We start from the raw sequence: 26,846 nt of genomic DNA, 5'->3' as shown, positions 1-26,846 counted from the left end.
CAACTAATTCTGAAATAATGCTGTGCTGACAATCCGCACACACACACACACACACACACAGCCAAGCTCCCAAATATCATGATACTGGCTTAGAAAGGATGAGATTCACAAAAATTATAAACTCAAGACTTTTATTTCCCTAGTAATTTGTGAACCTTTTGAGATCACATATTCAGGCTCTTCTCTCAAACTTGAGATTTAGAAATGTAATTATTTGTAGGGGAAGCTGAGGCTCCAATTTAATCACATCTGCTGAAGAGCCAGAGCTTAAAACAAAGCTAAGTGTTGCAAAATCTCACTGTAATCATAAGAGTTGCCAACACTAAATGTCATAACCGTGGCAAACTGTACGGTTTTGATGCAAACCTAAAATTTATGAAATGTTGGAGGCATTAAAAGTGCATTAACTGAAGTTGCACTCGTGCCCTTTGGTAGAAATTAATTAAAAACCGAAAGTGAAGCCAACTGGCAAATGAAAATAAGTTGGTAGGACTCAGAGGTAACCTGTTTTGCAGTTCAACCTTCAGATTTTGTAAACTGAACTAGAAGGGAGCACTGGCATTTCTCGGTGCTTTTGATTAAGACCTGATCACTTTTTAAACAAAGTAATTCACGAATTCGAGTGTAAACATTCTTCTAGGTTTTAGTCATCCGGGCTGCCGCAGTGCTGCTCGTTGCTTTTACTTGCAGTGCTAATGAAAAACAACCTATGCACAGGTGCAGGAAACAGCACAGGATCTTTATTTGCCCGAACAGAATTTCAGGTTGTAAACTTGTATCTTTGTGTCAGCCTTCAGATACCAGTCACCTAAGTCGTCCTGTGGGGTTTTTTAATTGTGCAGTACGTTTTCATGTACGCTCTGGACCTTGCACTGTTGAACTGCGATGGATGGGGACCTCCTTCTGTGTTTTTATGTCTTTAAGCCGGCTGGCACTTAAGAGAACACAATTAGATTAGCATCCCACTCTTAATCACCCACGGCACGGTGAGCGCGCCGGGGTAAGAAATAATAAAAGCGGTGAAAAATTAGTTCACTGGCAGAACAATATCCTGACGCTGGCGATTAACCGGAGGGGGGGAGGCAAGGCAGCGGCGGGCAGGGCCCCATCTGACACGTTCGCAACCTGGCCGAGGGCGAAACCCTGCCCTCGCCGCCGCGGGCCGGCCGGCGGGGAGCCGCTGGCGGGGCGCTCCCGGGGGCCGGGCCGGGCTCGGGGGAGCCCCTCGGTATCCGCAGCCCAGCCCGGCGGCGGGGGCAGCGGGCTCCGGTGCCCGGTTGCCGGTGCCCGGGGTGCCGCCGCCTCAGCGCAGCCCGGCCGGCCGGGCCTCCCCCCCCCCCCGCTCGGCGCGCCGCAGATCGCAGGCTGATAATTCGAAAATGGAGGATGAGCCCTCTCAGCCATTAATTAATAATGTAGCTCGCTGTCTTCCTGTGTGACACACGCTGGAAGGCACCGAGCGGCCAATAAAGATGTAGGGGAGAGAAGTGGAAGGCTCCTCCCCGCCGCTCTTCCTGATTGAGGGCTCGGAGAAGTAGATCAAAAACTTCCCGGGAGCTGGGGCCGGGGGGGGGGCAGCGAGAAGGGACGAGCGGAGGGCGCCGCGTTTCGCACCCCGGGGCGGCTCGGGGCAGCACCAGGTAGGCGGCAGGGGGGGAGCGGAGCCCCGAGCCCCCCGCGGCGGCGGGGCCGGAGGGCGGGGAGCCCCCCGAGCCGTGCCGAGCCGTGCCGGGGGGGGGGCGAGGACCCCGCTAGGGCAGCGGGCCGGCAGGAAGCGAAGGAGGGCGATAAGCGGTCGCTGCGGGCAGGAGGAGGAGGAGTGGAAGTTGGCGTCCGGGCCGGCGTGCGCGGCTCAGAGGCGGGGAAGGGGTGACCCGGGGGCGGCGGGGGGGCGGCGGAGACAAAGCGCGGCGGCGGCGGCTGGGGCCGGGGTATCCCCGCGCCGAGCACGTTGTGTGCGGCCGGGGCCGGGGCCGCGGCCGGGGCGGGGTGGGCCGGGGGGGCGCCGCCCCCGCCCGGCGTTCGGCGTCATGGCCCCATTGTGAGGCTGCGGGAGGAGGCGGGGGAGGAAGGAGCCGCCGTTCGCTCCCCGCGCAGTCCCAGGCAGGCAGCGGCGTGTCAGGCACACAAAAGGCTGCCGCCGCCGCGCCGCCCGAGCCCGCCGTGCCGTGCCGCCGCGCTCCGCCGCTCCTTCCCCGGCCCCCCCGGGGGGAGGGACACGCCGGGCCCGCTCCCTCCTCCCCGGGCCGGGGGCGCCGCCGCCCGCCCGCACTCACTGCCCGCCTTCCCTCCGTGTTTTTTTTTTTTCCCTCCGGTTCGAAGCGGGTCCCGGGGCAGGAAGGAGACGACGGAGCGGGGCGATGCCGCTGCTGCACCGCAAGCCCTTCGTGAGGGAGAAGCCCCCCGCCGACCTGCGGCCGGACGAGCGCGTTTTCCACTGCAGGGTCACCAACGAGATCTTCAGGGACTACGAGTAAGCCGCGGCCCCTTTTCCCCGGACCCCCCCCGCGCCCTTCCGCCGGCGGCGCGGGGCAGGAGCGGTTGGAGCCCCTAACGGCTGACACCTGGGCGGGGAGGCGGGGGGAGGCGGCCGGGGGATTCCCCGGCAGCGCCGCGGGGAGCCCGGCGGGGCGGAGGGGAGGTGGCGGCGGTGCCGGTGGTGGCGGCGGGGGGCGGGGGGGGGGCTGGCGCCGAGCCCGTGCCCCGCCGAGGGGTGGGGGGAGAGGGCGGATCTCCCGGCCTGGGCAGGGGGAATCCCTGCCCGCCTTCCCCTCCTGGCGGGGGGATCCCGCCGGCCCCCTCCTCCTCCCGCTGCCGCCGCCGCCGCGGGGCAGGGGGCGCCGGCTCCTGCACACCCCCGCGAGGAAGTGAAAGTTGCGGCCGCGGGAGGCGGCGGGCGGTGCGAGCCCCGGCCCCTGCCCCTGCCCCGCCGCATGTCGCTAGGCCGGGACGCGCCGCCAACGGCCGCCGGGCCGGGCCCGGGCTGCACAACGGCGGCGGCCGCCCCGGCGTGCGGGGCCCTTGGGCACCTTTGTTGTGGGAGCGCCCGGCCCGGCTCGGCTCGGCCCGGCTCCCGGCCGGCCCCTGGCCGCCGCGCTTAACTCCTTGTTCCCGGCGGCCTCCCCCGGGCCGGGGTGTCAGAGCCGCCGCCGCCGCGCCGCCCATGGCCGCGCTCGCCCCGCCCTCCGCCGGCCGCGGGCCCGGGAGCCGTTGCCCGGCCCGGCTGGAAATGGCTCGGCCGCCCCGGGAGGGCCGCGGGGCGCTGCACCTGTCCGCGGCTCCCCGCGCCGGGCCGGGCCGGGCCGGGCGTCCTCACAGCGCGGGGAGCGCCCGGGGCTGGAAACTGGCCCCGGAGAGGCGAGCGGCGCGGCCGAGAGGGACACCTGTCCCCGCCGCCGGTCAGGCTGCCCTGTCCCGTTACGGCCCTCCCGTTTTTTTCCTGTTTTTTTTTTTTACCCGTCGGTGAAAAGACCGATGGAAATTGTGAAAGCGTCGTTAACGCGACGCGGTGGAGAAAAGGCATGGGTAGTCCCTAAGTTAGTGTCACGTACTTGAGTGCTTGCAAGAACAATGGACGGAAAGTACTTAGACGGTTTTCTAAAGCTGCTGCATGCGTGTCTCCGGACCCTACAGCCTCATCCAGCGCCGTCCCCACCTACAAAAGTCCCCCAAATCCAAGCTCATTTGATATATATAATAAAAAATAAAAAAAGACGTGTAGACTAACGAGATCGTATCTGAAATACTTTTCATTTGCAGCATATGAAATGAGAGCACACCTAGATCTTTTTCATGTTTAGGCTTGTTTTTCCGACTCAAATACACTTCACCTAATAAAATCTTGAAGAAGTTGGATTAGGTAACTCCGGAGGGTAATGCCTCGCTGTTTCCTGGGCAATGCGCTGTGTGTGTGGGGGGAGAGGGGCGTTGAATATTTCGTTGGGAATTTTCTGCCGAGTATTTTCATTATAGGGCGTGTGAGAAGGTAACAAGCGAGAGCTGACAGCCTCGTGTTTCTGTAGGAATTAAGTCCCCCTCCCTCAGCTGCTAATATTTTGAAAGCTGCTTTTCTGGTTACAATTATTATTATCACGTAATCAGATGACTCTTGTGTTTGTTGACACCTCTGAAATGTGCTTCAGGTATATATAGTTTAGAGTAAATTTTAGCATGAAAGGTATCTTTCTTAAAACAGGCTTATTTACGCTGCGAGGATGTTGCCATTAAGAAAAAGCATGAAAGACCAAATTCCCTATGTAACCCAAGTTCATGAATTAAGGGATGAATTTAGACTTGTGTTCACACAGGCTATCCCTAGAAATGTCAGTGGGTGGTTAGCTCAGAGGTCAGGGCTAGAATATGGTATTTGGGAAAATACCGTTGCCTTTCCTGCAGAAACTTCATTCCTGCTCATTTTTTTCTCTTTCACTTTTATATTTTTCCTGGTCTTTGGTGCTTTTCTACCTTGGATAGAATTGGTGGTTTGATTGACAAGCTTAGTATTTTTTTACGTGGCTTGTTCTTCTGGCACAACTGTATTTGTTTACACCACAAACAACCAGCAATAATCTAATCTGCTGAAGAACATTGGGTCACCTTTTGGCAAGTTTTACAGATGCTGATCTGTCCTCCCGGTTGCAACTCTTCCTACTTGCAAAGCGATGCTTCAAATAGTTACTGTCCTCTGAGAGCACTTCCCTTTCCTTTGTCTAAACAAGGGCAATGAGGCTAATGATAGGGAGGGCCCACTTTTAAAAAAAAAATTGTATTAGTTCTTTTATGAAGGAAAACTGTTGTCCAAATCAGTCCTCTCTGCATCTACTTTTGCCATAACTGGATTTTTTTTGAAGGGGGAATTTAAAAATTGCAGAGTCTGACTAGATCAAACAGGCTGTATCGATACGCATGGTAACCTGAATTCACCCCCACGTCCTCAAATATATATGTACGCTTTTAATTACTACAAACTGCTACCACTTAAGCTGTTTTTTTTTTAAGAGTACAAATTTAGAACATTGAAAAGCTTCTTTCATGCTCACAGCAGCACTAGTAGAGAAGAGTACGAATCACACATTGTATTCTTCTCTCCATAAGAACTAATGCAAGGAGAATTTGGCAAGACTAGTGTTTTGTAAAGTGACTTTCCTGTTAAGAATGCATTTCCTTTCTGATCTGAAATACTATCACATAATTTTGTAATCCTTTAAAAGGGGGCACAGTGAGGTGGCAAAGTTCAGTTGTGTTTATGAGGAGCAGAGGGAACTGGTGTTTTTAATGCTTAATTGTCGTCCTGATTGGGGGGTGGATCTGGGGATAGATCAACAAAAGAGTGTCTCGAGCTGGAAGAGTAGTAGATGGAAAAGCAAGTAAGGGGGTGCACAATAAAACAGTGGGATGTAGTTGCCAGTCTTCTTCACCTTGTCTAGGAAACTATGGGAAGTGTTGCTCATGAAGACAGTCTGATTTATTTTTCCCCATTTAAGAGGCCATTGATTTAAAGAGAGGATTTCATAGAGCTAAGAAAGTAGAGTAGTAGAGAGACAGTGGAAGGGATGTTTCTCATTCTAAAACATAGGGACTTGCTGGGTGGAAGGAGTTGTGTATCTTAAAAACCTACTAAAAAGTTATTTATAGATTGACCTGTGGGATTATAAATTAAAGTCAGAAAGAGTCTCTTTTAAAGGCTTTTAAAGTACCCTTAGTTTAATTAGGTGGACTTTTCTATTTTGTTGAAGATAAGCCCATAAATTGGAAATAGGTTTCTTGATGTGTAATTAATCTGTAAACCTTAAGGAGTAAGTGTCTTTTTCTTAGACTTTAGTTTGTACGTTACTTTGTAGTATGTACTGTTGGCCACTTCTGGGAACAGGTAGAGTACATGAACGCTCCTGTTTGCCATGGACTGGATGGCAAAGTTTGTTTGCTGTGAATATCCTGATAGCCTATGTAGATTACATATCCCATAGCCTATGTAGATTATATGTTACACTTTGATAAGGGCTTCAGGATTAAAAATTATGTCTACATATTAGCCATTAAATAGAATTCTTTGCTTTTCTCTCTTAGATCTCACATAACAAAACTTTCTCCTTTTTTACATTCTCCAGCATATAGTTCTTCTCTTTAAACAAGATCAAGCCCTCCCCTAACTTGTTTTTAATATATGCTAAAAAAAATGAATGAAAGTAACTGGCTTGAGACAAGCACGTGCTTGAAATGCTAAAAATACAGTAGAACTTAAACTCGGTGGCAATACTTGGTTAGTTCAGGCACAAGCTGTCTCTTGCTGCTCGGCTTGATTGATTTCTTTATTTTTATATCCATTGCAAGTGCAGTCAGCAGAGAAACTGCAAGTATATCCATTGCAAGTGCAGTCAGCAGAGAAACTGCAAGTAATCTATCTCCAGAATTATTTTCTTCTACTAAGGAACTGCCTCCTTTCAAATACTTACCGAACAGCGGCACTAAACTGCTCAATGATTTGCTGATCAGTTTGCAGTTTAGCTTACCTTGCATGGCAAACAAACTCTATAACATACATGTAAAGATGCCCAGCTGAGAAGTCAGCATTAATTACTCGATGGCCTGCAGCTGGGTGCAACATGGGCACCTCTGGCCTGGTGGGGCCGTGTGGGTGAGCTTCGAGCGCTTGCACGAGCCCTCACGTCTCGTGAGAACCATGTTGTAGGGAGTTGCATGGGTCTCGAAACAGCGAGAAAGCCCCACAGGCTGTAATCCCTAGATAAGGACATCGATAAGGCTTTAGGTATGACGTGGCAGCAGATGCACTTGGTTTTGTGAATTTGAATCGAGTGTGGAATATGATCAAGTGTATGGCTGCTCTTTCCGGGAGGAGAAAGTACAGCGCTGCTGCTGCTGGGCTGTTGTTTTGGTAGCTGCTGTGTGCGCGCTCTGGAAATCTTCTAGTGATAACCGAAACGTACCACAGAGACAGGGAAAGGAGGAGTGCTACAAATAAAATCTGCTGCCGTGCTGTTGTGATTTCTTTTTTTTCTTCCTCGCTCTCAAACCGAGTTAAAGTGAGATCATTAAAACATTGCAATAAAACTGTGTTAACAGACTAAGCCACAGATGGTTTTGATGTGCTCTGTGTAATGACTAGCTACAGACAAATAATGCCTTCAAAACTGAAAGCAAATTTTTTTTGGTACAATTTTTTCTTCCCTGTGACTTTACAGGGGAAAAATCCACATAAAACAAAAGAGGAAATGAGCTGCAATGAAACTAGATACACAAAGCATTGTATGCAAATGGAAAAACGTTTTCCTCAAATATGTTTCAGTTCAAGTAATCTTAGAATTTTGTGTTTGAGGTAATCATGAGTAAAGAGACTTCAGAGGGTGTTTTTTGTGTGTGTGTGTGGATTTTTTTTTAAAGAAGTTCAATGTTGCTGCTTTAAATAGCCCGAGTGCCCAGTGTCCCCTCGCAGAGAGCAGCACCAGCCCTTAAAGGCACCGTCAGCCTCTGTCTCTCCCTGCCTCTGTGTGCATGTTCTCTTTTCCTCGGTAATTTTTGAAAACTGTGTGCTGATGGGTTTTTGAATAAGTCTTAGATAGCTTTCGTGCTTCCTGGCTAAAGGTAATTACTGAGAACCTCTTTGGTAAGTGAGAAACAAATGTATATAGAGAGACAGTGGTACGAAGATTTGAGTAAATATATAACTTCATCCACTGAGGTCGGCCAGGCTACTTCAAATTATTTTCAGTCTCATACAGAAGTAGTGAAATGCAGGGCAGAAACAGACCTGAAGGAATTGTGTGGTGTTTATTCTGTTACCTTTTCTTAAAAATCTGTCAATTCCTCCTTATCTAACTTGTTTTTTAAATGTTTAAGTAACTGTTCTGTGCTTTACTGATACTCGTTTGTTTATTTTCTGCTAATACCTGTTTGGATTCAATATGGTTGACAGCAAAAAGGCAATATTCTGGCCTATCCACAGACAGACTGACTGACAGCCAGCCGTTCTTCATGTATTGAAGAACAATCCATCTCCTTCTCTCTCTCCTTTGTTCTCCGTTTCTTGTTTAGAGTAGGCAAATTGAAATTATTCATTATTACAGGTGTCGTCAGATGTATGAGTTAGACACAAATGATATAAAAATTCTGTAACTTTGTAGTTGTTAGATATTATTCATATAATGTGTATTTCCTCTTCCGTCCTAATTCCCTTCTTGTCACAGCTGATGTTCTTCCTAAAGCATCTTTCTCTCACTCAGAGGCTCGCACAGACAGGATTATCTGAGCCAGGACCCTCTGTTGTCCTTAATCTGGAATTTCCATTTTCAAAATGTTATTGTTGCGTCTGTCCAGCTGCAGTGAATATCATCATCAATGTTACTGGTGCACGTTTGTCGGCTTGAGTTTGCAGGGAGCCTGCAATAAACTTGAAGTGTGAACTGTACAGCTCTTTAACCATGTTAGGAGAAATGATTTGAGCAGTTCCATCCCTATAAAAACGGCAACGCTGCACTCTAGCTTTTCTTAAAGAAATGAAACTTCAGTGTAAGGGTCTCAAGTAGCATGCAACACTCTGTAGGTATTGTGTGTCTGCCTTGAAACAGCTATGTTAAACTGGTACAAGGCAAAAAAAAAAAAAACACCAAATTTGTCGTGTTGCATACCTACAAATACTAGTCTGGTAAGAGTTGGAAAAGAAGGAAAATAAATGTCTGAACTGGGGCACACTGAAATGTTGCTCTGCTGTCAGATCACTGATCCATAGTATGTGATACGTATTAACGTGGTTTTGAGAGTAGCTACCTTATCTATATCATCTAGAAAGTGTTTTAAAAAATCACTGTGTTTCTGATAGCTGTCAAAAATTGACAGCTATTGACTAATGAAAGCCCTGCTTTCTTGATCCCAGTGTAATAACCAGTAAGTAAGCAATAACAATGCTGTAATTTTAGCATTAATTGGAAATACAGGGAAGGAAGAGAATAAATATTTGCAGATGGAACAAGGGAGGAGAAGAATCCGTATGAAAAAAATAGTTTGGTGCTTTTTCTAAGAGCAGTACAAACAGTGAAGGAATAAAAACTATTTAGAGAAGTACTTGACATTAATTTTTTTTTTACCTCTCCATCTTTTCATTTGTGAGCTAGGGCACTCCAAATCTGAAACTTACTCAAGTTTCAACATGTTTCTGTGATCCTAAGGTTGTTCTGTGTTTATACAACTTTAGACCCTCCTCCTGCAAATATGTGAGGAAATACAGGGGATGCAATGAGGATATGACACATTAAACTCAGTGTGATTATTCTTGTGCATAAGGCTACTTCATGTGAATGTGTGTGTTTACAGCACTTGTAGGTCTTGATGCTCTCTGACTGTAGTCTGTAGTGAGAGGAGACCTTGGTTTTACAGTAACAATTTACCAAGCCTTGGCTTAAGAAGTGATAAATAACCTTCGGTTGTGTCTGCAACCTGTATAGGAGTAGAGCTATTTTTGAACTTCAAGCTCGTAAGAGAAAGTTGCTGCTGTATTAATTGTGACCATACTGAACGTGATGTTAGAATGTAATTATTTTCTTTCTCTCCCCCCTATCCCCCTTCTTTTCAGTGACTTTTTTGAACGCACCATACTGTGTAACAGCCTCGTATGGAGCTGTGCTGTCACAGGTAAACCAGGACTCACATATCAGGAAGCACTGGAGTCAGAGAAGAAAGCCAGACATAATCTACAGAGTTTTCCAGAGGCACTCATCATTCCAGTTCTCTACTTGGCCACCCTTACGCATCGCTCACGACTTCATGAGATCTGTGATGAAATCTTTGCTTATGTCAAGGATCGGTATTTTGTTGGTGAAATGGTGGAAGTAGTTAGAAATAATGGTGCAAGGTAAGTGTGTGTGTGTGTATTTAAATATATGTATCTGTGTTTCTTTTGGGTTGGTGTGCACCCTTTTGTGTATGCGTACTTTTGAGCCAAAAACCAGGAAAATAAACTTCATCAAACACAACAGAAACCAGGTGTGATACTTAAGCTAGCAATACTGTTACTGCTCCTAACTGCTTTAATTAAGAGTAGGATTGTATTGCCAGGCTTGGTTTCTCATTCCTTAGCTTAGAAGTAGCTGTGGAGGCAGGAGGGTTCTCTCAGGTCTTGACGCAGCAGTCTTTCAGTCCCAGTGGTGGATTTGCAAACGAATGGCAGTCTCTCGGCTCATCTGTGCAAAAAAGGTGGGCTGCTCCTAGAATGAGATCTAATTAGGAACTAGGGGAAGCTATGAGTTAGAATTCATATGGAAGTTTTGATGGAATCATCCAGATACAATTAATCAAGTGGTGTATTGCGTACCCAGAATGGCTAAACTATAGAAAGCTTAAAGAATTGATTAGAGTTGGGTTTTTTGATTTCTAGGTGGTAACTAAAATTGTAAGTATATTCTCTGAAAAGTTAGGAATTAACTGTAAAATGTTTGTAATAGGAGATTATCTGCAATTCTGCTTCCCTCATGGTTAATGCTATACATACACTGATTTGTATATATTGTAAGCATTTTTATTGTTATCTTAAACTGATAAAATTTGGGAGAATATTGAGCTTTAGATGCTTTTTCATATCATTAGTACATATGCTCTGTAGTATAAGTAAGTTGTCTTACAACGCCTAGCTAGCCTGAGTCTTTCTTTAAGCAACTTCTGGGAGAGGGTTAGACAAGGTCTTTGTTTTGTCTAATGAGTCTGCAGTTTCATGTAACTGAGATACGAAGTGGAAAGACTTAAACGTGCTTAACTTGGAAATACCTGCAGAATGTGCATTAAAGCCTTTGTGGGTTCACCTGTTCTTGTTTGGCCAGGAGGAAGGTGCCAGTTTACAGTGCAGAACAGACGGGGTGCAACCTGGGCAATATGGGCTTCATAATAACCTTGTATGTATTGGGTGGTAGGGCTGATTCAGTGTGGTCATCGGAGAATATCTCTGTTCTGTATGGGTTTTCTTAGTGGCTGATCCAGATCTTATTAAAGGCAAATTTTGTACTGCATCGGAAGGAGAAATTTGTTTGCGTTGCAGGAGATAATTTGTAAGGAAATCTGTATGGGTACGTACTTGACACGGGATGGGACTTAATATAAAAGCTTTCCATCTCTTCCCTGTTGTATTCCTTTCAACCCGTAAAGTCTCAGTCTGCAAAGCCTAGACAAGAACAGCTTTGGTAGAGTTGTTGCTTCCAGTATAGAAAACCTAAATCCAAAGTCTGTTTCTGTCTTTCTCATTTTGCGCTTGTCTAGCGGATAGACGTATGTCACCCTTAGCATTGTACTAATCTTGCTTTGTGAATAAGATTTTATTTTACCAGGAACCTGAATATTAAGAAATGTAAGTGTAGTTCAGCTGTTGGTTTTCAATAGCTTAATGCAATGCCTTTGTTTCCGGTCTTTGAAGATAGTGTCAATTTCCAAACTATTAACAAAAAGAATACTTCAGAATATCAAACTTATTTTCCCAAGAACAACTTTCTCATCTTTAATTGCTATTCTAAACTCTTAGCTAAAATACTTACTACTGTGTATCTTTGCTTTTTAAAGCTTACATGAAAAGTAGGCTTATGTGCCATAAATACACATCTTTCTTGTTTATTCATCTTACGAAATTCAGAATCTGTTTCACTTTTCCTTGCGCACCATCATGAATCATGTTTTAAGTTTGTCCTAACAAAATGGCTTCTACTTACCATCTGGGCTGAATTCTGTTCAGATAAAGCTGTGATATCAGTCTATCTCATGAAGGTAGAGCTATCTTTTTTTCTATCAGCCCTTACTTCAGTCTTCTTGGTTATTCAAAATTGTGTAGATACACATATCTAACAACTGTGTGTTTATGTTCTAGTTTCACAGAGCAATTTATTAATAAGGTCTAAGCTAAATTTCTTCAGCCTTTGGCGTAGGCTAGATAATCATTCAAAATACTGGAGGTTCAGATAAAATCTACTTCCATCAAAAACTAACCTGCTAGAAATTGTATGCTTTAAACTGCATGAGCATGAAGTGTCTGTTGAAATGAAGCATGAAAAATTCTCCGTAGCTGACTGTATGCCGCTGATATTCTAGCTAAATGTATAGCAGGGAGCTAGGAGGTCTTCAATACTAACTTCAGGAAACAGTGCAAATAACATGGTACTGCAGAGGGATTTTTATGCTTGGAGATAAATAATTAAAGAATATAAGGTGGGAGGAGGTGAGACGTAGTTATTCTTCTGCCCAGTTAGCAGTTGACTTTGACCTGTATTTTGAAGGACTGTGTTGGGGTTTAAGTATACCAACTCATTACTTGTAAATAGCGCTGCTGTTCAACAAAGCGATTGGTGTCTTTGTCCTGACTAGCTACGGTTTCGTGGTCTTTTCTTGCAAAAATGGTCACAGTCCATCTACAGTAAAGTGGCATCAGACCAACAGAGCTGGGCAGATCATGAGAACTCATTTTCATAGTGTTGTTGTAAACTGTTTCACTGCATTTAGGTATGAATCTTTCTACACGGAGATTGTTTATTATCTGAGCTCCATGCATCATTTAACATGAAACTAATACCACGATGCTTGTGTAACCAAGGGTAAATAAAGGCTGCTCAAGGAATTTAAGTATTAATATTTTATAATTCCTAACTTTGCACGTGTAATATTCTTGTAGGATGGATGACTTTGATATGGTTTTCTAGATGTTGAACAAAATTAATGGACAGGAACCCAAAGATGAGAAGAGTTAGTGTTTTGGCTTAATGTACATATTTTTTGAGTACAAGAAGCAGTCTATAGGACAGTAAGTAATGGACAGGTGATCTGGAAGGGTAAGAAGACAGGTGCTTTGTCGAGAAGGTAGGCAGAAGACAACTTCTGAGACTTGTGGTTCTTGTATTCTACCTGTGTGTTATCGTTGTTACAGAATCTTGTGCCCCAGTGACATTACTGGTCCCTTTCAGGCTCTTACAGTTTCTAGCCTTCTGTTGCACTGCTCCGTTTTGAATTTGGCTGCTTCTGCCTTGTTGCTGAGGTCTGGTAGGAGGAACTTGGAGAGTTTGCTAGATATTTTGTCCTTCCTGTTATTTTGGTATGCCTGGTGCCTTAACAGTCGTTATCGACCAGAACAAGAAATTGCAGAGAGAGCCCCGAGTCCTATGGTGTGGCTTGGTCAGGCAGTCAGTGTAAGTGAGGTATGCAACTTGGTAATCTAGTAGAAGCAACAAGGAGGTAATTCTCCTTGCTCTTTAACTCTTTAAATGATGATGTATGGATTAAAAATGGCTGGTGTGTGTCTGTATGTATGTATGTGTTCAGCTTTTCTGGCGAAACGTGGGCTGACTTTCCTCCAAAGTGGCAGCTGTGCCCTGCTTTAAAAAGGAGGTACTCACAGTTCTTTACCTTTGAATCTAAGAGTTGTGTAACGTTTTCCTAGTACTCCTTTCCTAAAATACTTTTTTTTGAAATATCAGTCAGAAAACATCATATAATATAGACAGAAAATTTCAAATTAGGTGCAAATTTTTTGAGTTGCCAACGCATTGAAAACAGCTGTCACTAAGTACTGTTAACTTAGAATGTCAAATTACTGTTTATGGAAAGCATTTTATAGAATAATTTCCATGTCATTATCAATATTTTATTGAGAGGGGAGGGTAACAGTAATATTTCATGTTAACCATTGTCCCTTCAAATTTAAAATAAGCAGTTTAGCTTATTATTATTATTATTATTTAGTGTTTTAGCTCACACTATTGAAGCAGAAGGATAAACGTTGATCATGTCACTGGAATTGCCTCCTATTGCACATCAGAACTGGAGCTTAAGACCCATATGTACTAGTCTGTCTTTTCTGTTTTTCCACAGAAAATGGCATATCTTGCAGCAATCTGTTCATTTGTTGTTGTCTTAGTACCATGTTGTATTATTAGTGCTTAAAATTTGTTAAAGTGATTTACAGTATTTTAGAATCTGGAGTCAGTTTCTGTGGTATGGGAAAGCCTACCTGAAATAACATCAGTGAATGCCTTAGTAGACAGAATAGCAACCAAATAAAACCTACAGTTCTGTGATTCTCTCAGCTGTAGGACCTGTTTTTTTCTGCTTGAGGTCAGCAGTGTTTTTTAATTTGTCAGGGGAAAAACTAGATTTAAAGCATGTGTAAACAACCAGATGTGATTTATCATCAGTGTTCTGAGATTTAATGGTATTAAAAGAAATAATGGCTTTCTTTATTAGGGTAAACAAGTGAGCAGTGTGATAATTAGTTAACTAATCTGTAAGTTTGCAGTCTGGCTGGAGCAGTAAAGAGATCTGAGATTTGAGGTTGGACTACTTTACTAACTCTTTGATTACCCCCCCCCCCCCCCCCCCCCCCCCCCCCCCAAAAAAAAAGCTTAGGGGATGATGCGCTCCCTTCCCTGCTGGGGTTGAGGGACAACCAGTTGTCATCCAGCAGTTAGTATGGAACCTAATTAAAAAGTTGAGTACCTGCAGACTGAAATAGGTTGCTTAGAGGTAGTGAATAAGAAGGAAAAAAAAATCATGTAGAATGTGAAAGATATAAAAAGGGAATGCATTTTTTCACTTAATGTGACAACTAGATGACACCGCTGCAGAAGAATACTTGCTTGGTGTCTGTAAGGAAGCCATACCAGAATGCTTTAAGAGATTGTAGTATTTGTAAAATGAACACAATTTACAGAACTAGTAGATAGATGTTCTCTGTTAGAAAGATTGCTACATCTGAGGTATAGGCTGATATACCGTCTCTGCTCTGAATGATCTGGTATTGGCCGCTGCTAAGCTACAGGAAATGTAGATAATCATGGAACAACCTTGTCTGCAGTGAAACTTTTTAAAGTCATTGATTGTTTGGCTAGTGTCCTAATGCTTTGGGCCTGTTCATCATGGATTAACCACTGCGTTCGGACAATTAAAAACTTGCATACTGTTTTCTTCTCTGTAAGTCTTAACTGGGATCTACGGTAGCATGCTTCCACCATTACTATGCCTAGTTGATATGGGGTTAGCATGGTAGAAGGTGATTATAACTAACTTTTGAACTTTTTCATTTGACCTGACAACTGGCAATTATACATGGTTATACATGTAATTGACTGCTGAGAGCTAGGACAAGTTGGTAAGCCCACCGAGAAGTAAAAGGCAAAGTGCCTTCCAAAGCCTTCAGGTTGTAATGAGTTACCTGAATTTAATTCAATTGCTAGTCCACTGATATATTTTCTACTTTGATATATAGTTTTCAAAGCTGGCTGGATGCAGAGGCACTGGAGTTAATGTCTGTAGAATTAGAAAGTTATAGTGCATTTTTGTATTGGAAAGATTTAAGAAACTTCTGCATACAAAAAGTTTCCTGCTCAATTAAAAAAGCTGAATTTGAGTTCCAGTAGCAAAGTTAATGCGAAGATTATGAAATAGCATATTTGACAGTACTGGAGAGCAGCTTACTTATTCATAAAGCAAATATAGTTTGCATACTTCTAGCATTGCCATTTAAGGATCACTCAACTTCTGGACTGGAAAAATCATGTTTAAGGAATTCACTTTCTGATGCCCTTAAGTCCTTTGGCATATAAATATCTTTGTATTTGTTGACTAATAAATATATTTGTAGTTGACTAATGGAAGCTGAGATGATGATATGTGGGAGAGAACCTGCAACTCATTTCTTACAAGTTATCAAAAGGGTGTTAAAACTAGTTTTGCTGCCAGTTTGTCAGCTCTCATTTCTGCACACACTCCCTACTAATATAACTGTATAATTTTAAGGTATAGGTTTTGGTTGTTTTCTCACTTTTATTTTTTAATCAGTGCAATACTGTGAAGCAAATGTTGGGCAGGCAAAGTGGTTTTGCTGTATTGGAAAAAATGCTTTTATAATTCTGTTATTTGAAACACTAGCTGTACTTTCATTTAGGGGTATGTTTTTAAAAAGTGAATTTCCTTTTGCTCCTGACTTATTAATTGTTGTTTTCTTTATGTTAAACGTAGGCATCAAAGTATTCCCCCCCCAGTTTGAAACAGAGCTCTGCATCCAAGAAATAAATGTCCTGTATTCAAAGGGATTTTTTGTCCATTTATTGTAACACATTCAAGAGGCACCTTTATTACTCACCTAGGCCTTCAAGAGTGGTCTTGATTTTTGACTTGAAATGGGGACATACCAGAGTGTCAGACCCTTATTTGTAAGACAGCAACATGTAGTATCAAACAGATCAAAAGCTGTTGTGCAGAACACTTGGTGGGCAGTAAGAAATGGTCTGCCTCCTATCGATCTTGTAACTGCAAACTTGGTTTCACATAAAGGTCTACTGAGCATTTGGGAAGAACTTTCAGTAAGTGAAGCTGCATATAGCTGCAGGGTCAAGGTTTAAGCTTGACATCCTGTGATGTCTGTTACTGGCCGGCTACCTAGGGGAATGCAGCTTTTCTTTCTCCTCTTCAAATTGTGTTCTTCCACTGCTTCAGCAGAGTTGAGTGGAAATACCTGCTTGTTCCTGAAATAATAATGGCTTGTGTACATGCCTTTGAGTTCAGAAAAAACTCTGATTCTCATCAGATCCTTCAGTGAGCCACTGGAAGTAGCTGATGAAACACACTTACCCAGCTCTTCATGTTGGATTAGGTTTATTTTTGGTCAGTTAAGTGAATTCAATTTAATGGCAATTAATAAATTATACTGAATGCCAGAGCTACAGAAAGCAAGCACCACGGTAAACATGTGGCTGAAAGGTGTAATGGCACGGGAAAATTCCCCTCTTCTGGCATTGTCAAAGTGTTAAGTCATCTCTGCATTTCCTGGAGCAGTAGTCAGAGGCTGAAGATGTAATTTGGTTTTGTATACCTTCGGTCAGCCACATCCTTACCATTCTTCTGGGAATGACAAGGTTCAGTCCTACCTTAAGGTTTTCTGCTAGTTGTGTCAAGTTGCTCTTCAAAATACATCCCAGAATCATTCTTCAGAGAGACTGATGGAGTTTTGCTTCTGGAGTAACCATGCCTTGCGCCACAGGCTCCAGTAGGTATCTCTTGCCTGTTGTGCCTCCATAGGCACCAAACATCTGTCTCAGTGTCAGAACAATATGACTACAGAGGTGTTCATATGGAATTCAAAAAATAAAATACAGTTTTGTAGCTGTACAGCTTTAAGTGCACATCATGGAGCAGATCCTCCTGGAAACTATGCTGAGGCATATGGAAAATAAGGAAGTGATTGGTGACAGCCAACATGACTTCACTAAGGGTGAGTCGTGTGTGACAAATTCAGGGGCCTTCTGTGATGGGGTTACGACATTGGTGGGTGAGGGAAAAGCAACTGATGTCATCTACCTGGCCTTGTCAAATACTTTGCACACTGTCTTGCATGACATATGCCTCTCCAATGTAGAGAGAAGTGGATTTGACAGATGGACCACTCAGTGGATAAGGAATTGGTTGGATGGTTGCACTCAGAGTTGCAGTCAACAGCTCAATCTCCACGTGGACACCAGTGATGAGTGGCATTCCTCAAGGGTTGGTGTTGTGACTTTGTCGGCTGTATGGGCAGTGGGATCAAGTGTACCTTTAGCAAGTCTGCTGCGAACACCAAGCTGTGTGGTGCAGTTGACACGCTGGAGGGATGGGATACCATCCAGAGGGACCTTGAGAGCTAGGCGTGGGTGAGTCTCATGAGTTTCAGCAAGACCAGGCAAAAGGCTCTGCACATGGATCAGGGCAATCCCAAGCACAAATAAAGGCTGAGCAGAGAATAGATTGAGAACAGCCCTGAGGAGAAGGACCTCAGGTTGGTTGATGAGTTGGTTGATGGTTCTATGAAGCATATGCTTAAAATTAATTTGTTTTGCAGCAAGTTCTTGTTACCTCTGTATGTAGATAGATTATGTTTTACAGCATGGAAGTGTTGAATACTGTATTCTTTTGAGGTCTCTAGAACTCTTAGATTGTTAGGGTCTGTTATGTTCTACTTGTGCAGCTCACCAGCCTTACCTGAAATTCACGGAAATCAATAGATATTTTTTATTCTCAGAGACAGATGTGTGTTGGTATTTAAAAACAAAAAATAATAATAAAAAAACCATTAGTGATCTGTCTTCTAGCTTTTTATTTAAAACTGTTGGGCTCCTGTGTTGTTTCTTCTTTTCTTCCTTTAAAAAAATAAATCATCTAGGCCAAGCATTTATTGGAACCTTTCCTCTTTCCTGTAACATCTATTTGACCTATCTAAAGAGACCTCAGCTTGTTTTCTGAGACTAGCAAAAACTAAAGCTGTGAGCATGAAGGCCATCTTTGGGACCTGTATGCTGTTGTTGATATCAGCCTGTAGTGCAGAAAGAGAATGCAGAACTGTTTGAGTGTAGAGTAGTTGTTTTCTAGATCCTTCTGGTTTAGATTTTGTCTGTCATTCTCTGAGCTAGACTTGTTGGGACTCTTGTGTAAAAGTTCATGATGGCTTTATTCTCATTTTATCTGTTCATACTCTGAATACATTTGGGATTCACTTAGTGTGACAGTAAGTTTTTTACAGTATTTATTGTTATTTTGAAGAAAGTGCTACTTGACTGAGTGGTGTGTGTATATACAAAAAAAAAAATTAATGCTGCTGTCTTTCTAGGATGAGGTTCCCAGTTCTTAATTTGGCAATACTCTTTAATTCCCATAATCTTTCCCTTGACTTGAATAAGATTCTTTTTTCAAATACATTGGAGCAAGCAACTGAAGGCTGATCTAAAGATTGTTATGTGGCAACAAGTGAGTTGAAACTGGACATGTTAAAAAATAGGTTGGGAAGTTGCAAAAAGGTTTTTACTCTGAATAATTCAAGGTACTGAAGTAATCTATTTTAGAAATTCATAAGAAGCTCTTAAAATTACATCTTATTAATTGATTAATCTGATGAATTACAATCTGATCAATCAATGGTCTCATAAAGTGCTTGTCTGTGATGGCAGGTAGCTGGATTTGAGACCAACTTGTAATGTCGCTGTGGCTAGAATTAGAGCTTATCATCATGTAACTTTTAGAAACAGGCGTACTGAACATAAGTAAACTGCACTGTTTCTGGTGTTTTTTTTTCCTGTGTGTGTTCTCCTGCAAGAGGAGATCTAATCTGATCTGTTTGACTTTGACATAAGCTCTCTAAAGATCTTAAGGTATCCTTTTTAGAAAGTATTTAAGTTAGTGTACTTCACCTGGATGTCTTGCTTCAGCTTTCAACTCTGCTCTTCTATATGCATTATGATATAAAATAAGAAGTGTTATAAATGAACTCTAGGAATGTTTCACGTTCTTGAAGCAGCAGACCTTCATTCCCATTATAAGTGGAGTGTCTTTGTCCAGGGAATTTAGCTGCAACTAGCCATGAATTGACTGTAACAAGGTTAAAATAAGTCTTCATTCGTAGATTGTTTCTTTAGTGCTGGAAGGAATGGTTGCTTTGCTTTCTTTACTGTCTATCATTAGCCATTAAATTTCATTGGATTATGCTTTTATTGAGTTGGGTACTGTGTTTCATTTGATTCCTTTCCCCAAAGATTTTAGGTAATGATTTGAATGAAGGTATAGAGGAAGCAGGGTCACTTGCTTTCTGTGTTAGCTTATTCCATTAGTATTCTCCCTGCTTAATAATAACAATAAAAAGCAGCTGTTTGGGGTATTTTACTACTTACTGAATCAAGCATATAGAATGTATAATTTCTTTATTCAGAGAAGATGTGATCCCCTGTAAATTACAGGGCTGTTTGATGGATAAACAGGTGAATTAAGTGTTGGTAAAATACTCTGTGACTAAATATTCAAATCTCCTTTGTCCAGGAGGATTGATTCGTGTATGTGTGTTTCAGACTCTTTGTCCTTTCATGGCACTGGGTAGTGTAGGTTGTGATTAAGCTTTCATGTGGCTGTTTTTACTGTGATTGCAAATTCAGTGTATATGCGCTCCCTCTAGTGGTGTTTAAATAGTAAACAATTTAGAAAAATGGACAAGTGCAAGTAGCCTTAAACATTGATGCATTTGATTGTTTTTCCATTAGGAAGTCATTAAGTGTTTTAAAATTGTACTGAACTCTCTAGGAAGAATACTTCCTAACATGAAAGAAATAGTTTTACTAATAAGTTTTTTTTTTAATCTGGTAAATTTTTTTTTTGTTTTTAAAAAACAGCCAGATATACATTCTGCCATCCATTCAACTCCATATTATTCAGTATGAATTGGTGGAAGGGGGTTGTCATATTCTAAATATTGGAAAAACAAGATACTGTAATGAACAGGGTATTTGACGTAATTGGCTTTTCTTTTAGGAGTGAGGCAGTGTTTGGTGATGGGCCAGACCTTAAGCCCCCTTAGACCTGAACTTACGTTGTGAACAGCCACTAGGATCTGTCTGTGCTACGTAGTCGGGTGCACTTGGTTCTTGGTTCTTTATGCGGAGCCTGTTTAGATTTGCACAGTTAATTAACTTGAGCTCTGCTCATCAGGAAAATGTGTCTTCCAGACCAAAACCAGCTAGCTTTGGAAATGGGGCCAGCTGCATTTAAATGGCAGAGTGCCTGGGGTTAATAAGTCTGATGGACTCAAGCTGACTGTACACGAAGACAACTCTGGTGTCCCCATGGATAATTAAACATATTGTTGTCTTTACTCTAGGAATACATAAGGATGTTAATAGATTTTATTTATTTGATGACATACCCTTCTGGAGCATCTTGGAGCTCTCCCTCTGTTGGACAGAGGTTTGGGGAGAACACCTGCAGGCACTAACTGCTTTACTGGTCCTTGCTAAATTAACAAGTGAATGTGACTTAGGGTACTTTAATGTTTTCAACTTTTCTCCTTCTGCCCATATGTATTTTTTTCTCTGTGTGCAGGTTTTTGGACAGTGCTATTCACTTTCAGAAAGAAGTGCTGGTTTGAAGAAATATTTTAATAATTTCACATTTTTTCCTTTTTGCAAGTGCGTAGTTCAGTTTAGATAGAAGGGCCCTTAGAATTTGTAAGTTGCAGACTTTTTTTTCTTTTGGTTTAGCTTTTTTTTTTTCATATTTAGGCATGATGCCAAGCTAATTCAAGTCCTGTGCTTCATGTGTTCTTTCTTATTCATTTCAAGGGGTAGTGTTTGGTGCCTAGAAGAAGAGAATCATTGTTTTCTTCCTCCCCGACCTTTTGAGCTTTTAGTGGTAGTATATGACAGCATCCATTGACTGCAATGGTTAATTTTCATGAAGCAGACAGGGCTTTAGGAGATTAAACTAAAAAATATGAACCACGGAACTCCAGGAAAGGGTGAAAGTGGTTAAGAATCAGCTATGGTAGTTATCCAGCATTAAGTGTCGATTAATTATACTTTTTGATATATTGTTAATTCTGTCTTTTTTTTTATAACTAACATTCAGGATGGCAAAGGGATAGACTTGTTTTGTCAATTGTGTGCATGCCAGATGGAGCATTAATATGTGTCAGCAGATAAATGGGCCATTATTAAGATTAGATGCATAATGATCATTTCATCCTTGTTTATTTAGGTCATCAACAACGGTAGATCATGATCTCTTACAAGTAAAAACATTTTGCTATTTAAAAAGTCTTTTGCTTTCCTTTAATTGTTACAAAAATAAATGTAAAAGACTGGGGGTGTCTGGTTGTAAAGTAACACGTTAACTTTTAATGTATTTTTTCAAACTTGATTTAAGCTTCATTTTGGCGCTAAGTTTACTCAATTCTGCCAATGACTTGAAATTTTGTACTGGTTAGTGAAGGTGGCAGCTGTGTAAGCAGATGAGTTTATTCGTTTGTTAGATGGAACTCATGAAATGAATATTTTACCTAGTATTTCAGTGCAAGACTCTTAAGCATTTATTCAGTAGATAATATAATGTTCAGTTACAGGTGTAGTCTTAAAATAACAGCTGCTGTAACTTTCAACTTCCTCCGTTAGTGAAAGATTTCAGCAGTACTAAATGTCCGTGTTTTTATTTCAGGTTGCAGTGCAAGATTTTGGAAGTCATTGCTCCAGCGCATCACAACGGCATGGCGAACGGCCATGTCAGCAGTGCTGACGGGGACACCATTGTCATCAGCGACAGTGATGATTCAGAAATGCATGATACTTCTGCACAAAATGGGTAAATGATACTTTTACAGTAAAAAGCATGAGGGTTGGGTGGAAATGAGATTAAAGCAGATGTGGCAGGGTCTGATTGAAACAAATTGCTCCATTTGTATGGATTGTGAGTATTCAGACAGCTTGCAAGTGACAAGCTGAACATTCGCAGGTGCCTTACGCTGTCATGCCAGTTGTGCCATGTATAATTAGCCAGGGAGCTGTGTATTATTAGAAATTGAGTACCTACAGAATAATTGTTGTTAATCAGTTTGGAATGATAGTGTTTTTGTTGAAAGATGGTGGAAGAGCCATGTATGCCTGTCACTGGTCCTCTCTGTGGTACAGAACCTGCGCTGCTATATTCTGAAAAATGTGGTTATATTCTGCAGTTCTACAGTGCGGTACTACTTAGCATGATGTATTACTTTATCTGTAAATATTCCATAATGGGACTCAAAATTGAGATTGCCTTAGAGGACGTGATTTTTTTATAACTGTGAAAAGTCTTTTCATAGTAGTCATGTGTTTGTCCAAAATATAAAAGTCTATAAAGCTTTCTTCTTTTTTTTCCTGTGTGTGTAAATATTGTACCATTGTATTTCATTGATTTGATTATAATTTTAGGTGCAATGAAAAAGCATGCATCTTGTATCAAGGAATTGTGTATATGCTGCAGTAGCTTAGTAACATTGACTAAGAGAGCTTCTGGCCTCTATGATGGGAGTGTTAAAACTGGAATATCCCTTTACTGACCAGTAACTGAGTTCATGTCCAGCTGATCATAGCACTTTGAGAGGAAAGATTTCTGGGCTTCGCAAGCACAATATTGATGAAAGAGGAGTGTTTGAAAGCGGCCCCAGTCTTGTATCTAGCAATACACAGGTTTCACCCAAACTGTTACAGACTTTGAGATACCACATGGATGCAGAAGTTAATCTGCTATTGATTGCTGCATTAAGACTTCCATGGCCTGACATGCCTTGAATAACTAAGGTGTAACTCCTCACTTGGCTAAGAAAGTAGTGTGGGATAACTTTTTAATTTATATATATTTTTAATTCTCTCCTGTCATTTGAAGGCATTGTTCAAGTTGTTTATGAAGAGGTCCTACGTCTTCGAGAAAATTAACGCATTTTCTCTTCCACAAGGCATATGACATTTGAAAGGAGGTTGTTGGAATATTGCAGGCATGCACAGAGCTGACTGCAGGACTGATCACTTTATTGCTGTCATTTTAATGTGTGCGGAGCTGTCAGTAAGGCAGTCTTATGCTCTCAGTCTTTGGTTTAACCCACCTGATTACTTATTTTGGCAATGCAGAGAAGGGAGGAAAAAACAATTTTTCTCTTAGCAAGAGACATTGTGAGAATACATATTTGAGGCACTGTTCTGTGCCATATCTTTTTTCTTAAAAAAAAAAAAAAGTATGCTATGAGTTTAAAGTGTAAGCATCTTACAGCTTTAAAATGCCTACTGAAAAGTTTTGAGCTAGTATTTTAATAACAAATGTATTAGCATTTTGATTAGTTTCTGGGTATATGCAACTTAGAAAATAGGTTTTGCAGGTTTGGCAAATAATATCTGAAAGTAGAGCCTTGTTGTCGGATTTTGTATATTAGCATCTGACCCTTACTGATGATGTGGTTTAGCAGATCTAATCCTTGCGAGGCTGTATCTTGTTGTTTGAGGGGAATCTTGGATGTGGAGAATATGGATGCTATTAGCCTTGGGACCAATGTCCGTTCGATGTACTCGGACTGTGGTTCAGCCTCCGTTTGCAGACAAATCCCCAGGTTTTGAGAGCCACCTTCCATGCAAAGCTGCAGTGCCTCCAAACAATGGTGCAGCAGATGCTGGGTGTATTTGGGAGGGGGGGAGGGGAGCACAGCACAGCACAGATTGATGGGCCATCTGCAAATATTTTTCCTAAAGAATCTGTAAGGCTAGAGAATCTTAACTGAAAATAGATGTCATTAGAGATCCCAACCTTTCTCTGACCCGACTCGCGTTTGCTTGGGGCAGAAATAGTCAAGTATTCGGGGGGAGAAACGGGGGAACTTCCTGGTGGCTTTTTTTTGTGTTCTGCAGTAAAAGCTTAGGTTGTATGGGGAGAAAGAGGCCAGAACAGTCTCACTCTTGTACTTAGAAAAACAGGCTGCCTTGCAAGGCCTGAGTTACAAAGGAAAAGGTAGCAGTCCTCTTAGCTCTTAAATTGTTGATGCTATGGCCTGGAATCCTCTGATACAAAGGAGAATAGTGGTGGTGATACAATAGCCGTGTTCATACCTCAAACTGCTAGACTTCTGTCACAGTGTGCTAATGGTAAGGCTGAACTCTTGCTTTCCTGTCAGCAGCAGACAGGAGATCGAGGGGCTTGTACTGGTGATTATATACAATATCAGCCGCACTTAATTCATGGTGTTCCCTCTGGAAGGACTATGGGTAATGTGAACCATCAACAACATCAGAAATATTAGAAGAAGAAAATCTTACTGGCTTGCCAGCTAGTTTGTGGCAGTGAATTTGGTTGTTTATTCAATCTGAAGTGGTTGTATCATCCTTATTTTGGGGAATGGTTAATTGTTTTCCCAAATTTGGGAATGTAAACAGAGGTAACTGAGTTTTTTGGAAATAATGCCAGTGGAACCTCACCATTCTGATTTTTTTTCTTTTATGATCTTCATCCTAGTTTTCTGCCTTTATTTGGGGAAAAAAAATATGAAAAGAATATGTTAAAAGGTATAGTTATGGCTTGTCAATAAAGCTATACAGTATCTTCAGTAGCATTAATCTTGTTTCATCTTCAATTCTTATTTTCTTTCTCTCATTTGTTCTTTCATCCTGAATCTAATAATAGTGATGGTAGGTCTAAGTCTACCACCTACTGTAAGGAAAAACTGAAGTACTGGCTCTAAGGCAGCTTAAAGCCTTCACCAAAATGTTCAAAGTCAGGATTTTGTTTCTAACTGCAGTTGTCTTGTCCCCAGAGTGGTATAACCAGTGTGTTGCTACCAATCTTCAAGTGGCTGGTTTTGCATGTTGAAGGTTTTGTCAGATTCCAGAAAATAGAGTTCCAAATAGAACAAACTGTGTCATATAGCTGGCATTCTCCAAGTGAGTTTTTTGCATTACCAAATGCTCTTTTAGTCAAAGAGAAGAAGAAACTCCCCTACCTTGTTTCCAAAAGGACGACAGCATTTGTTTTAGATGCGTTCCTGATCCTCTAAGCCTCAGTATTTTCCCTTGCAATTTTTGTAGTTCCATGACTACTGCAGCATATAGGTAGCTCCAGCCAGACTCAGACTGGATATCAAGATGGTCACGTCCTGGACTGAATATGTTTTAGTCTGTCTCAGTAGTTTTGTGGTAATGGCTACCTTAAGGTTATGCTGTCTGAATATAATACAGCAGGGTCAAGTGGTCACGATGCCAAAACAATCAAAGGATTGATATGATTTGTATCTGCCAGTGGTTCAAAATAACCTCTGAGAAGTATGAAGAGATGGGTTTGACATCCTGAAGAGCAAAATTGATCATCCCAACAAATCATCTGTACAGTCCACAAAATTTTCTCTTTCCTGTTTCTGGCAGTTCTACTGACTTTGATTTAAAACAAGTAGCAGAAAAGTTGGCAGGAGTGAACAGGTCCAGTTTGGTACCAATGGTCTCTGTTAAATCTGGGTATTCTGAAGTGGTCTTCTGTGTATGTATACAAATACATATAACATGTAGAATAAAAATAAATATTTTGTGATTGTAACTAACTTAACTTTTCTTTAACATTTTGTAGGAAGAAGAAAGCCATAATTGATCCTTCTTTGTTCAAATACAAAGTCCAGCCTATTAAAAAAGAACTGTATGAATCTGTTATTGTTAAAGCATCTCAGCTGAGGTAAAAATTAGTATATGAAAGTTAAAATGGTTCTCTACAACAACTATGTGAGTTGTATCACTGAGAAGACGTTTTTGATGTAAAATGGCATTCTATGATAATACATTAGAATTATTAATTAGAGACACTGGAACAAACTACTGTGTTTCACGAGATTTCTGTGTTAAGGGTTCCAAGCTTTACTAGTTTTAATGCATAAACCAATTCTTTTCAAATCTGTGCTTTCACTGGCATAAGGATGAGACCCGCTATTGCTAATGTTACCTGTCCCTACTGGTGTGACTGAAGGAGGTGAAAAAGTTTGAGAATTCTATTGTGTAACATTTATTAAATATTGGCATTGTGAAATCTTTTTGTGTTACAATGATACTGGTTTGAAGTGTTGAAGGTGGCATTATCAGACTGTTTTACTATTATAAAATAGAAAGCTGTAAAGACCTTTTAAAAATAACATAACTTTTTGTTGAACTTTGTTGGAAACAAAAGTGTTACGTTTTTTTAAGAATAGATTGTGCATTAAAACTCTGTAATCTGGATGCTCTGAAAAAAATATCAGGGATTTCAAGTAATTTTATTCCGGCGTAAATCAGGATTATTTTTTTCATAAATTATTCCTGTGTAATGGGCAAGTCACTTGATGTAATTAGTCCTTGTTCAGGTATCATCTATATTCTTCTGTGCGCTTAAGCACTTGCTGAACTTTATGGTAACAGGGTACTTCCAGCCAGATGGTTTCTATAAACTCAGCAACTCCTGGTTGGTTTTCTCTTTTCTATGAAGTAGTACAGATTCCCTGACATTCCAGGAAGCATTTAGAGTGCCCACTTTCCCTGTAGAGGGGAGTTATACAGTTTGAC

At 41.9% G+C, this 26,846-nt stretch overlaps 1 protein-coding gene across 2 annotated transcripts in view; it reads left to right on the top strand.

The window, feature by feature from the left end:
- The first annotated feature begins 1,220 nt into the window (after positions 1–1,220).
- Positions 1,221–26,846, top strand: part of BAZ1A (bromodomain adjacent to zinc finger domain 1A) — a 61,574-nt gene continuing 35,948 nt past the window's right edge. Inside the window, exons 1-5 of one of the 2 annotated variants that reach the window (XM_080593175.1) lie at positions 1,221–1,640; positions 2,323–2,473; positions 9,584–9,862; positions 21,973–22,116; positions 25,888–25,989. In XM_080593175.1, the coding sequence (XP_080449301.1) occupies positions 2,361–2,473; positions 9,584–9,862; positions 21,973–22,116; positions 25,888–25,989 (638 nt within the window). In that variant the 5' untranslated portion in view covers positions 1,221–1,640; positions 2,323–2,360. Of the gene's footprint in view, positions 1,641–1,673; positions 2,474–9,583; positions 9,863–21,972; positions 22,117–25,887; positions 25,990–26,846 lie in introns of those variants that run through there. The other variant, XM_080593176.1, reaches the window with a different exon arrangement.

This window comes from Anser brachyrhynchus (assembly GCF_964034855.1).
Source record: "Anser brachyrhynchus genome assembly, chromosome: 5".
Lineage (NCBI taxonomy): Eukaryota > Metazoa > Chordata > Aves > Anseriformes > Anatidae > Anser > Anser brachyrhynchus.
This window is presented reverse-complemented; position numbering and strand designations above follow the sequence as displayed.